This window comes from Tachysurus fulvidraco, chromosome 21 (genome assembly GCF_022655615.1).
Source record: "Tachysurus fulvidraco isolate hzauxx_2018 chromosome 21, HZAU_PFXX_2.0, whole genome shotgun sequence".
In the NCBI taxonomy this organism is placed as follows: domain Eukaryota; kingdom Metazoa; phylum Chordata; class Actinopteri; order Siluriformes; family Bagridae; genus Tachysurus; species Tachysurus fulvidraco.
The window spans coordinates 4,917,184-4,930,717 of record NC_062538.1 but is presented as its reverse complement, the minus strand read 5'-3'; the positions used below and the strand labels follow the sequence as shown (position 1 = coordinate 4,930,717).

The following is a 13,534-nucleotide window of genomic DNA, read 5'->3' as shown; positions in this document are numbered from 1 at the left end:
CAATATTTCATGCAGCAACATTTGAACAGAGTTTCTTAGCAGCAGGTCCTTGGGATAATATACAGTATAGCATTGTGCAAAAAACAGCAAATGACTGAAATATTGTACAATGTGTGCAAAAATGGCTGAAATGTTGGACAGTTTGTGCAAAACAGCAGAGAGATGTCTGGGTGTCCCGAGAGCTGTCTGGGTTTCCAAAGTTTCCTCGAGGCTGTCTGGGTTTCGTCAGGGCTGTCTGGGTTCACACACAGTTCTCCGATTTTTCCCCTCAGAGTCCTCTGGTTTCATCCCACTTCCCAAAAACATGATGGCAGGTAAAATGGCAATACAAAATGTCCCCTTGGTTTGAGCATGTATGAGAATGAGAATTGCCTTGTGCTTTGCCTCTGGTATTCCTGTCACTGTCTCTGGGTCCATTACAACCCTGACCATAAATCAAATGAAAGAATAAAGGCAAAAAAGGAGCTGCCTCCGATTGTGTAGCTGGTCAGAAATGCATGCTTTTATCACAGCCCATATTGCAATTCCACAGTAAGCAATATTTTTTTTTTTCCTGGATTGCTAAAAACGTCAATTCGTGCAATAATTGTGATGGGTCTAAAATTTGGCTTCATGCAGTGCGTTATGAATGCTGGTGTCACCTCCCAAACTGTTTGCTGCAAATTCTTTATTGGTGCTAAAACTGACCAGCTAGGGAAGCACAAATGTCAAAGTGAAAGAACAAATGCCTCGTTAAAAGTCCACATAAAGCTGCTTCAGTCATCACTCATGGCTTTATTGCCAAGTCTTTGTTATTTCCAGCTGTATTTCTCCACTCCCACTGTTGGCCAGATAAAGAATATGGTTTCTGACAGAAAAAGGCAGAACAGTGGGACTATCTATGGCATAGAAAGGAAAAGCCACTGAGAAAGGCGTAGAGATGGAGGGATAAAGGTTGGTGTGTAGAATAGTAATGGAATGATGTATTTGTGCTACAGGAGGCTTTGGCTGTAACCAGGTTAGATGCGTCTTCATAGCTTAGACACAAAGCTTAGGTTTTCAGGGCTTGGGGTGGTTATATACACAATGCCAACAGGATGTAGTGTGAAAAATTCTGAGAGATAATAAGAAATAAGATAGTCATGACACCAAAGGTTTTCAAAACAAAAAAGATGTCGAATGCTGAAACAAGAAAGTGTGAACTTGAATCTGTGGCCAGGAGCCAAGAGTGTACAATTTGGCCATGCCCTTTGGTTCGAAGGAATGGCATATTCTTTCCTCCATCATGCAATATGACACTATTGAAGCATGGCCATCTGTGAGGTCAAATAGCTTGATGAGGGCACATTTGGCTGGTATCATGGGTCTCAAAGATTTGCCTCCAATCAGAAAGGGTGAAGTCTGCCATGTGTCATAGGAAGAGCTAAGTAGTGGGCAGGAAATGGCAGCTGACCAATGTGAGGGGAAAAATGGGAGAAAATTAGAGTACATTTAATAGATAATAATGAATACAACAGGAGAAAATGTCTCTGGACATCACGGCAATGGAAGATCTTGTAAAAACTGTTAAAACCTTATAACACAAGCCTAGTCTGAAGGTGCCCAGGACAGGAAACTGTGAAAGCAAGCACGAAAGCAAGCTTGTGCTAGAGATGCAGTGTGAATCATGTCAATCTCCTGTAAATCATATACAAGCACTGGAATGTATTTTGAAAAGTGACACTGGAATAAAAACTACACTCTGCCAAAATGTCTAACTATACCTTTAAGTTCTGCTGATAGACATGTGAGTAGATCATGTATGCAGGACGACAGGCACCAGCTATGCAGACAAAGACAGTTTGTTCTCTCTCTCTCTCGCTGTGAGAACTCTGCTGCAGCTGCACCCACTGTAGCTCCCTCTCCTTTTCTGGCTATTGACATGACTCTAGCAAGCTCTTCAAACACACCCTCAGCAAACCAGTCTTAGCTTCAACATCTCCAACTGTGCTTTCTGTCTCAAACTCCAGACTCTGGCTCCCACTCCAAACTACATTAGCGAGAGCATACTTTCTCCATTGACTCGCATTGTTCATGCAATGACACCGAGCACAAAAGGCTTGACTTGCGCCTTTCGGATGTCAGTCTACACGTGCTATAGAGAACGGTTACACAAACCAAACCTCTGAGAAAAGATAAAGGTCTAACTTTCTGCTCTTTGACACTCGGTAGACTCGAGTGTAGAGCATGCCGAGTTAATTGGGACACCTGGAGCACATTGTTCAGCTAAGATTAATGTAGGGTCTGTTAAAAAAAAAAAAAAAACCCGAACCTTGTAAAACAGTAGATAGGGCTCTTGTCCTGTCCATGTCACTGTCTCACCTTCTCTACCTTGGTCTTCTTGTATCTCAGTCCTATTGAAGGAAGACAGGCTGAAAGGATAGGTTTAGACATCTCTCAGACAGAAGGAAGGATCATGATGTACCCATTCTGCCTCCAATTTAAGCTGAGTGAGAGAAACAACGAGGTGAGGTGTACAGAAGGGGAATACGAGAGTGGTTTAAGAAGAAAAATCACGTCCATATTGTAAGCCTTCCCCAGTCAGACGAGAATTACCCGATAACCTTTGCTTGATCTTTTGACTTTGTTTTCATACCTCCCCTGTTATCTCTGAGGATAGTTGGGTCAGCCTCCTCCTACTTGGACAAGTGTTTGCAACCCGGAGATGTTATCATTTCCCACGGCCTCTCTCTCTTTTCAAAACACTGAAGATCTCTTAGTCAGGGGGCTGCAGCAAGTCTTTGCGAAGGCTCATATCACAATACTGATAAAAGCTTCCAGCTGACAGAAGATACTATTGACTGTACAGACCACAGGGTCGGGTCGGGAGAACGATACCGCCCCACAACAAACACTAAGTCAATGCAACAGAAAGTTAAAGAGCTCGCCCACATTTGTATGAGCAGTATGGCAGCAATAAAGCCCAAACAGACCCCAAATCTGTGTCCATCTCTTTTCCAGGAAAGGGATATTTATTGATTCAGAAGCACAGCCTTGTTTAATGAGGTCAATCTGACTGAAGAGTGGCTCAGTTACACTCAACCATCCTCAGCAGGAAGCTAACAGGCACCAGAATACAGCAGCAATGCAGACAAACAACCTTGCAGCTCCATGGAACATTTATTATCTAAAAAGTGAGTACTTGTCACGGAAGGGCTGCAATCGGCGCAGAAAAACAGTGGAGAAGGCCTCGATACGACACCAATTCCTCTTATAGCAGAAAAACTCCAAACCTCCCTAGGGCAATAAGAAGGCATATTTAAGTCTGCTTCTTTATTCAATTTTACATATTCACTCTAGAGGATGATTGAATTAGTTTTCTTCCTCTGCTCTTTTTCCCCTCCATTTTCTTTTTTTTTTGTAGATGATGAGCTGTCTCAGCTGCTTTCTCCATCACTGTCTGAAACCTCTGCTATTGCAGAGATTCCCTTCAGTCCATCCTTCTTTCAATTCCCATAGTTTACATTTAAATCCAATATGGCCTCTGGGCACACCGCATGGCACACTTTCCTGACAGTGATGTGCAACACCTTGGTATCATGCAATAACAGCTTCCCTCTTGGACAGAAGGAAAGTCTGAGAAAAGGTAAAAACAGAGAGAAAGAACAAGCGCAAATCAGAGCAAGAGAGCAAGCAGAAACGTGATCCGAATGTTGCAGCAGTAAGCGGCTCAGGCGTGGAATCCCTCAGATCCGTGAATGTGCAGGCAACATCGCTTGAGCCTTTGAAGCAGGCAAAACTGTACCAAAGATAGGAAGATGAGAGGAAATATTCATGCCTTTATTAAAGTGCTTATCACTCATCATCAGGGAGCTGTGAGGAGTCTTTTTTTTTTTTTTTTTTTCTTTAAATAAATGGTGGGTGAACTGCTTTTGGGATTTCAAAAGTCTCTTGTTGAAAATCCAAACCATAACACCCATCCACAACTTCCTCTGGTCTCTTTTGATAGTCAGCCACACACATTTAGAATCATTTAGTTGTGAATTTGGTCTTAAAAACCTATTAAGATAAAAAAAAATGTAGTTAAAAAAAAAAAACTGGTAAGAAAGAACTAGTTGTGTTCCTGCACATTTAGGCGTGTTGCTCGCAAAGCATGTGGATGAGTGCTCAGCACGATCCATACCCAAAATGTTCCTGCCATGATTTATGAAAGATATTCTGATGTTTACAGAGCACGGCTGTGAGAGTATGTAGTGTTAAAGTGACTGCAGAAGACTACACTTTGGGTCAAACAATGTCAAAGAGATTTGAAACCAGAACTGCAGAAATGAGAACATGAGATGTAACAGAGAGAAGCTGCAGTAACGTAGGAGGAGACTTAACTAATGAATAATTAGCAGTGATAATACTGCTATTTAAGTACATACAATGAAATAAATAAATAAACAAACAAACAACCAACACCGATATCCAAACGATGCCTGAATATTGTTAGTAGTGGTACACCTTAACACTTACATTGTTGCACAGCTTGCACATACTGCACACCCTCCTACTTCTGCACATGGACTAACCTTATAAACAGATCATCTTCCACAGTCTTGCACTGCCTCCAAATTGCATTTTATATTCAGCTGTACTGTTGTGTCTCAGATTCCACTCATTTCAATGTATCACAATTTCTATACCATTTGCCTCATCCTACCCTGACCTGCGTTCACTTACATTAATGCATGTCTCCAGTCTCAATAATACACAGCATTGTTTTCAATGCCTTATATTCTTTTTCAATTGTTATCTAAGGTCAAGGAGCTTTTATTGTCTTATTAAACTCATGAGTCTGAAGCAGTACACAGTGAAATGAAAATGTTTCTCCAGAACTATGGTGCTACATAGTTAGCAAAACAGCGTGTAGCGTTACGTGGTGCTTTTGTGATAACATTGTTAACGAGGTCTACTGACAGGAAGGTTGTGAGTTAACCACTACATCTTAACCAGTGTAGTGCTAACCACTGTTAGCAAAAGCAGTTAGCAAAACTGCAAGAAGTGTTCAGGGTGTTTACTGAGCAGCTGAAGGTTAAGGGCCTTGTATTACAGATAAGAGTAGCCCTGCATGTGTCATTTTCTATGGATGCAGATCAGAATTTTTCCCTGCCCTAGACAGATACCCCAATAAAGTCACAGGGTATAAGTTGGTCACCTTGTTGTAAAAGATCTGGCATCCTCCTGACTGTGCTCACTTATATTTTCCATATTGGAAAACGAGCTAAAACTCAATATTAACACTTGTTTTTCAGAAAAGCAGTTTAAAAGATATATTCCTCATGCAGTGAGGAGTTCCTACTTAACAGTATTTTATCTTAGCTAAAGATAAAAAAATCTCTTAGGTGAAAAAAAAATTGCCATTATAAAAAGGCCAACATTAGTGCGATAATAAAATAAAACCTGCCCTAGTTTCTCTTTCTATCTATCTATCTATCTTCGCTCTCCATCTGTAATTTGTTTAATACTCGTCTAAACTTCTGCCTATTCCCTGAACAGCACGGCCTCGTCGGTGACACCGACTCAGCACAGTTTGCTCATTATTCCTCAGAGGATTGTGCAGGACTTAACTCGGCCAAGGTATTTGAAGAGGGGGCTCAATCTCAAGGTATTAAGTAAATTGGCCCAATAAAAGAAAAGAAAAAAAAATAATCAATTCAAGCATTACAGAGCAGTGCAATATTCTGCCCATGATTTGAAAGTAAATAATAAAAAGGAAGAAGGATGCTGGTTTACAAAGAAGAAAGGTAAGAGAAAAACATATGCATGACATTTAAAGTCAGTTTCTATGTAGATCCATGACACTGAGATGGAATTTTAGGGACATCTAATAAATAAATAAATAAATAAATAAATAAGACAAATCCAAGCATTTTGGATCAGTTCTACGAAGCAAGCTGCTTTGTATGGGCTAATACTATTGTTCCCTCAGTGAGCCTGAAGGTGGCACTGTCATTTATAAGGAGTTGTTGTTTTCATGTACTAAAACCCAGAAGTTGTATAAATATCTGCTGTGTTACTGAAGGTGTTTCCCAAAAGTTTTTATTACACACGGTGTTACTGAAACAATACGTGTCCAAAGTTTCTTCACTTCCTAAAAATCACACCAGTATTTCATTGTCTGATAAACAAAAATGGAATAAAATCCAATAAGCATGGTTTTAATATGATCCTGTCCTTATACCCTCTAATTAAATGTGTATAGAGACTTTATTGATAGAATAAAGTACATATGACATTACCAGAAGACATTGGTATCTATAGTGAATGTATGTAGCTAGTAGAGTTAGCTTGCTTTGCTAACATTTGTGCTAATTTTTTGCCTAGCTAGTGAGCCTTAAAACATTGATATTTTGACTACTCATGTTACTGACCAAAACCAAGAAAACCACTCAAGAATACACATCCAGAAGTGACATCATTTGCAAGCTGCGCAATGTTAGCAATGTTAATGAGTAATTTTCATGCAATGTTATCCCTCAGGTAAACAAAAGTGGTATTTCACTATCGAATTGCAGTGCTATCTTCTCTGTGATTTCCCAGCTGCCAGTCATCCTTGAATAATTTGCACATTAGACCATGACAGGTTCAAGCCATGAGATCACAAACCGCATTTCTCTCATAGCTGCCACAGTTCATTAACGCTGTGTGGATAACACAAACGACAGCAACAACAACGGAGTTGCTTCCAGGTCCGATTTGCTTTTCATTCAGCATTTGGTTTTATGTGACGAGACGTAAACCAGCCAGATCTTAGAGTAATCGAGAAATACTGAGAAAGTTATCAGGCACTGCTTTTGAAGATTGTCATGTTGTACAGTCAAGTAGAAAAGTAACCAAGACAAGTCCAGGCTGTTGTGTCTATCCTGCAGATCGCATCATTTTAAATGTAGAGTTCCCGGGGTTGCTACTTCAGCACTGTTTTGAATGCCGGTGTATTTTAAAGGGGAGAATGTGCATTAAGGGGACTGATTTCAATCCTTATTTAAAATGATCGGGTGTATAAGGACCTGCAGTCATATTCAATACACTACTGTTCAGCAGGCTCAGAGCTCATGGTGGAAGATAAACAATGCACTGTGGTGAGCAGAGCATCAGCTAAAGAAGGAACAGTGGAAAAAGAAAAATAGGCAGGAGCTTGATAGTGTGTGTGTGTGTGTGTGTGTGTGTTCAGAATAGACAAACTTATCCTGCTCAAAACTGAACAGAGTCTGAGCTGAGAAGAGAAGAAAGGTGTATACAGGTATAATGTGTGTGTGTGAGAGAGAGAGAGAGAGAGAGAGAGAGAGAGAGAGAGATCAGGAGAGACCTAGAGAGGCAGAATGAGATATGGTGACAAAACTCAAGGTCCATAATAAAGTGGAATATTAAAAGGTTCTCTCACTCCTCGAACGCTCAGCTGTACCATAACAGGTGCACAGTCTCACTCATGTCTCACACACACACACACACACACCTTTATCAAAGACAGCATTCACCCATTTTTAGAGCCAGAGCTGGCAAAAAACAAAAAAAAACAAAACACAAAACAGATTTACTAAACACACGACACACATGACCTATTTATGAGAAAGTACTATTCCCACACAACTATTACACAAACACAACAAATTTACTTCCAGCTGATTGAGGAAAAAACATGATCTAAAAAAGCCCACTGATCTCCTCACCCCTTCACAACACTTCAGCTGAAATAGCTGTGGTCTGCAATCACAGCATTCAATTTATAGCCATCAATTGGCCGGCTGTTAACTGTAGAACACGTGCATGTGTGTATGTCTGAGTGAGTGAGAGTGTGTGTGTGTGTGTGTGTGTGTGTAGACTACAGACTAGTGTGACTCATTCCTTATAATTAGACTCAAGTTCTGAACTCCCACTTCTTCAAAGCAGAGAAATTTCAGCTCTGCATCAGAATGCAGGACAGAGGAAACAGTGTAATGTGACATTACCATCCCTTTTTAGAAAAGACAGGTTTCCTAACTAGCTCCCTAAGAATGACATAGAACGCACAGAACTCGACACTTTTCACTTTTAATCACTCGCCGTCCATCTTTTTCTCACTGTGTCCTGTCACTCTGTCCCCTCCCTGCTGCGCCTCAGGAGACAAACTGACGAATTCAGCATGTTGGGTCGTGAATCTTCTCCTGACTAAGGCATTAGCACCGTAAACGTCTTTAACTCTTTTACACTAAACATGCGTGGCATTCTCAGAGCTGCTGCTTCAGCGCTTTTGCTTTAGCAAAGACCTGAGCTAAGGGACTATGCTTTAGTAGTTTTGCTAAACTTCCTGCTAAGAACCACAAGGGGAATTTAGGTTAACAGAGTGACCTTTAAAGCTAAGCGCTGGGCTCTTACCTTAACTCCACGCACGCGGAACTCTGCAAGGGCCCGGTTCATTTTGGCAGCGGCGGCAGGAAGGTCCTTACCGCTGGCAATGACTTTAACCAGGAGAGAATCATAGTGTGGGGAGATAACAGCACCCTGGAAAGCTGAAGCGCTGTCTAGCCGAATGCCCATTCCTTCACCGCTGCGGAAAACCTGTACAGACAGAGATTTTATTAGCATTACTTACAGACCCATTACACAATTTCGTGTGTTCTTTTGTAGAGGTTACAATAAATACTATTGTCAACACAACTAATGGTCTTAAAACACAAATAAATTTGATTTCTGATTTCTTTTCAGCCCAGACTATAGATGCATGCAGTGACATTCAGGAAAAACCTCCTACATTTTGTGCATTTGGAGTGATTTTTCAGCATCATCATTGAGAAAGACATGAAAGTAATAGGTAATCTTGAACACGACAAGATGGGTTACTTACTATTACCACCAATTTTTTTTTCCAGAACACAGAAGCAGAATTTCTACCAGAGACAATATACACTACAGGGCGAAATTTTATTCACACAAGCCATACGTGAACATTCCGCAAACACAAAGCTGAAACAAAGCTTGAAGCACACAATTGTCTAGAACGTCCATCATGCACAGAGCAAGGTCTATAAACAAAGTTTTCCAATAAAAATGTTCATGAATATGTGGAAGAAAATGAGTGTCCTTTATTGAGACATGATCTCAACTTTATGATGTACTGAAGCACAGACAACATGCTTGGCCTTCTGATCTCATTAATGCTCTTCAGGCTGAATGAACACAAATCAAAGAAGGATCAATTCCACACTAATACCCATGGTTTTGGAATGTCCATTGAGATGTCCATCAAGCCCTTGAACCCAGTAACCGCATTATGGTGCAAAAGTCATTATAGATACCAGGCTGCATCCCACTCAACATAATTTTGGTCTAACGTTGTTAACTGCACAAATTACTTTTGAAATAATTTTTTAGCAGTTGTATTACTCGGAAGTGGATTCAGGGCAATAGGATCTGACCAATTGATGGTCAGAATGACTGTTGTATTTTCCCCAATATATCCTTGTCCAGTACTCCAGCAAGAATAGTAAGCAAATTCAGAACAGGGCTGTAATGAAAAGGAAAAGTCAAAGAAAAATAAGTGTTGGATCGGCGATTTATTACAATACTGAATTGTGTACCATCTAGTGCAAATTATCATCATGAATACTATGATTAGGAGGAAATTGTAGCAAATAAGCTATCAAATCGGTGTGGTCCAAAGCTGTTATGGGTTTACCAGTTTAAAAAAAAAAAAAAAAATGCCGTGCCAATAACTTGAAAGTTTCAAGTATTTCTGATAGGAGTTTTACAAAAATCAAACAGAACAGAGTGTACTTTCCAGAGCTGATGTTACACTTTATTTTGTGGTAAGAAAGAAAAAAAAAAAAGCCACACACAGAACCATCATCCAAGTTCGGTCATCATTTGCTGTTGCAGTCGTCCTTCAAACCTGGTAGAAAATCGAGCCATCAGAGTGCTCATAGTGATACGCAAGAGGAAAAGTGATCGAAGGACAGAGGGAATGTGAGAAATGGAAAGAAAAAAAAAAGAGAGAAAAGAAGATGAAAAAGAACGAGTGGTTACATCTGCTTTTGTTAATATACAAGATAACAGTTACTTTGTTATGCAATCAGACAACTTAAATCAGAATGGCAGATGTAGAGAAACAGAATAAAAAATGACAAAGTCTAAAATTAAGTTACTATTTATCCCTATAGAGCAAGCCTGAGGCAATATGGACATAAATAAATAAATAAATAAATACCCTGAGATGATATTAGGAAGAAACCTTGAGAGGAACCTGGCACAGAAGGGAACCTCATCCTCATTTCTGTGACACTAGGCAGTAAATAATGTAAATGTAAATAGTGTCCTTTCTACAAATGTTAATCATCATGTGGATTCTCTGACTGGCAGACAGACATTGTGGTCTGAACTGTGGTATTCGGTTTATTGATACCACCCCAAAAAAGAAAATCAGCTGAAGTCTAATGAGCAGACAATACAGCAGATTGTAGATCACAAGTGCCTCAAGATCCCGTGGCTCAAAGCCCACTGCACAAATCCAGCCTGCTGCTTCATACCGCAGCTAGCACTGGTGTATGGGGTAAAAGAAAAACATTGATCAATGTAGTGCTAGGTTTTGATTTTAAATGTTAGAATTGGGCTTTGAATATACTGTATTTTACCCCGACTCTGTGGAATGCTCAGTCATACCGACCAGAGCCGGAAGACATTATTCGTCATTATCTTCTTGTTAGAGGTAAGCAATTCCCCATAAACATCAGCATGTAATGAGGACATAATAGAAATCATCTAAAATCATTGGAAAGGTTTAAACCATAATAAGGTTTCAGAAAGTCTGTGTCTCTTTTGTTCCTTTCCATAGCCATGACTCCTTCAGGAACAAAACAATACTTAGAAAAAAAATAAGGCAGTGAAATAAACAAAAAATAAACCGTGCATTTATGATTACTTGATGCACGATTGCATGTAAGTAGCATTAGAATAAATACACTTTGCTCTACAGCTACGCACAGCAAAAGGAGAACATCCCGACAACATCCTGGCTCAGCTTAGAGAATATATGCACTCAGAAAACAAAATAAGTTTAGTTTATAGTCCTTCAGTAGCACAAAAACCTGCCGAACAGAAATTGAGATTGACATCCCCGCTGTAGGTGTAGTGTACACTCGGCTAGGGATTTCATAAAGTAGTATCATAAAATGAATTACACCAGTAAGCTCAGGTTCTCTAGCTTTAACGTCAAACCGGATGCATATCGATATTTCAAAGAGCTGTAGACATAAAGCTTAAAGAAAGTGTAGTGTGAAGTTGTTGTCACTCATGAGAATAGAGTCAGGTTGGTGCAAACCAACTCGCACCTTTACATCATGACCGATTGCGCCAAGAACTGACAAAAAAAAAATCTGTGGGATGAAGCAAGCAAAATAAGCTTTTCGCACACGCTTCATGGTTCACTTTGCGTTCGAAGCGGTTTTTCGAAAGCTTTGAACACCACCTAGGTTTTTTCTTTTTTTTTTTTTTTCTTTAAGAAAGCAAGAAAGAAAGAAACGAAGATGACTAGCTGGCATTCATAACTCCCCAAAGGCTGTGCTTTGCTGTGGTCATTATCTCGTAAATGCCTTTCATAGGAGAACTCGAAAGGAGATTTTTTTTTTTAAATGCAAGATCTGAGGAAAAACTGAAAGCATGACGAGCTCCATGTGAATCACACATTCTTTTCTCCATCGGTCGCTCCGTATCATCTCCCTGTGTAGCATGGATGCAGAGGGAGATTAAGGTAGCCTGTGGCTACTCCTCCTCAACCAGCAAGAGTGCACTATAGGAAGACACAATGTTCCAGGAGCAGTGTTAACCCCTCCTTATCGAGCACTGCTGTCTACTCAGGGAGAAATCTGGGTCTTGAACACAATGCAATTACAAAATCCACCTGCAGCGTGGAGTGGAAAGAGAGACCCTCGGGATGGTAACGAACCTGCTTTCCAAGTCTGATAATGAGCATGAATGTGAATATAAAATGGAGAAGTTTCAATGGGAAGTTTTAAAAACTAATCCGACCGCAGCGACTTTTAAGCAAGCATGTTGCAACCTACAGCAACACAGTCAATCCGAGAACCATGGATATTTGTACTGAAGATGACATTCAGCAAAAAAAAAAAAAAGTGAGAATGAGAGACAGCTACTACTATCTAGTCTGCATAAATGAAGCCTTACACGATAAATTTACAGCGTGTTACCCAAGTCAAAAAAAAAAATCAGAGTAGCAGATCAGCAGCGAAAAAGACGGCCGTGTAGGAGGAACACTAGACAGGAAATGTGTAAAAGACAAGGATTTATGTAACCTAGAATAAATGTAGTATGTTGTCTATAGAAGGGTTTTATTTTCACCTATTTTTATTTCATTGGTGCTTAGCTTTCATTTTGTTTGCTAGACACATAGAAAGACCGTGCTGAAGTAGTTTGGATATTGATCTGCTTGAGGAGGCACAGGTTTATGACACTAGTGATGTCTTCTGATTCCTATTTTCTTTACAGATACAGTTTATCCACACTCGGCTAGACACTTCTAACATGAAAATACACCATGTCACAAGAGGTGTCTAACCACCGAACACTTCAGGGACATGACAGCAAGTCCCCAAATCTCAACCCTATAGAGAATCACTGGGATGTTGAAAAATGCCATTTTTCACAGAAATAGAATATTACACAGCAGTCAATTTGCATCAAATTCTCTAGGTTTGATTCATGGCAAACAATTAATTCTATTGTCCATCAGAGGGACGATGTGAAGAAGCCATTAGTGCTATAGAATTAACCTAGAATGGGCTCATTATGTCCAGTATCTTGGAGAATGAATGCCTAAGCAAATGTATGCTATTCAAACACGAAAGACAAAAATGATGAAATTATGCAGCCTTGGGGCAGCAACAGCACAAAAAAAAAACCCTATAAAAATCTATTTTATCCAGAGAGAAAGATAGCCATCAGGTCTGTCCAAATAGCACAGAATGTGTGCATGTGTGTGTCGGTGACATTTTCAGTGACATGATGGTGAGTAATGCCAGAGGCTTTAGCTCATCTGTGATTGTGCGTCTCTCCATCTGGAGAAAGGGCCAATTAAAGGTGTGAAGGGTCTTGCTCATAACATACCAAAGCTCCATTGGTCGCACAGTCATAAGCTATTTGCTATGATCTTTGTGCCCAAATCTCCCACAGTCTCTACGGCAACTCCAAAATGCAGACTGCCCATGTGGCCTTTTTTCTCTCCTCTCTCCTTAGCCTCAAATACAGCATCGATCGTCCTCCAGCCCTCCCTTCCAGCCCTGCTGTCCCTGCCTTCCACTCCTCTGAATAAAGATAGTTTCCTTCTCCAGACATGTGGTACTGAAAACAAAACAATAACTACAAAGCCCTTAAAATTGATCATCAAGCACCCCTGGTGAACTGTATACAAAGACGATGAAATGCTAAATAACACTGCGTGTTTTGTCTGTCTCTGCACTCATGAATAAATCTAAAGACAAGCCTGAGCAGGTATTTCCTGGCAATCACAGTGATGAAAAATACATGATGCTATCTTACCAACATT

General features: G+C 40.1%; 1 protein-coding gene across 1 annotated transcript in view; it reads right to left on the bottom strand.

Moving 5' to 3' along the window:
- Positions 1–13,534, bottom strand: part of pcxa (pyruvate carboxylase a) — a 128,786-nt gene that overhangs the window by 46,682 nt on the left and 68,570 nt on the right. Inside the window, exon 11 of the mRNA XM_047805687.1 lies at positions 8,356–8,538. Coding sequence (XP_047661643.1) covers positions 8,356–8,538 — 183 coding nt within the window. The remainder of the gene's footprint in view (positions 1–8,355; positions 8,539–13,534) is intronic.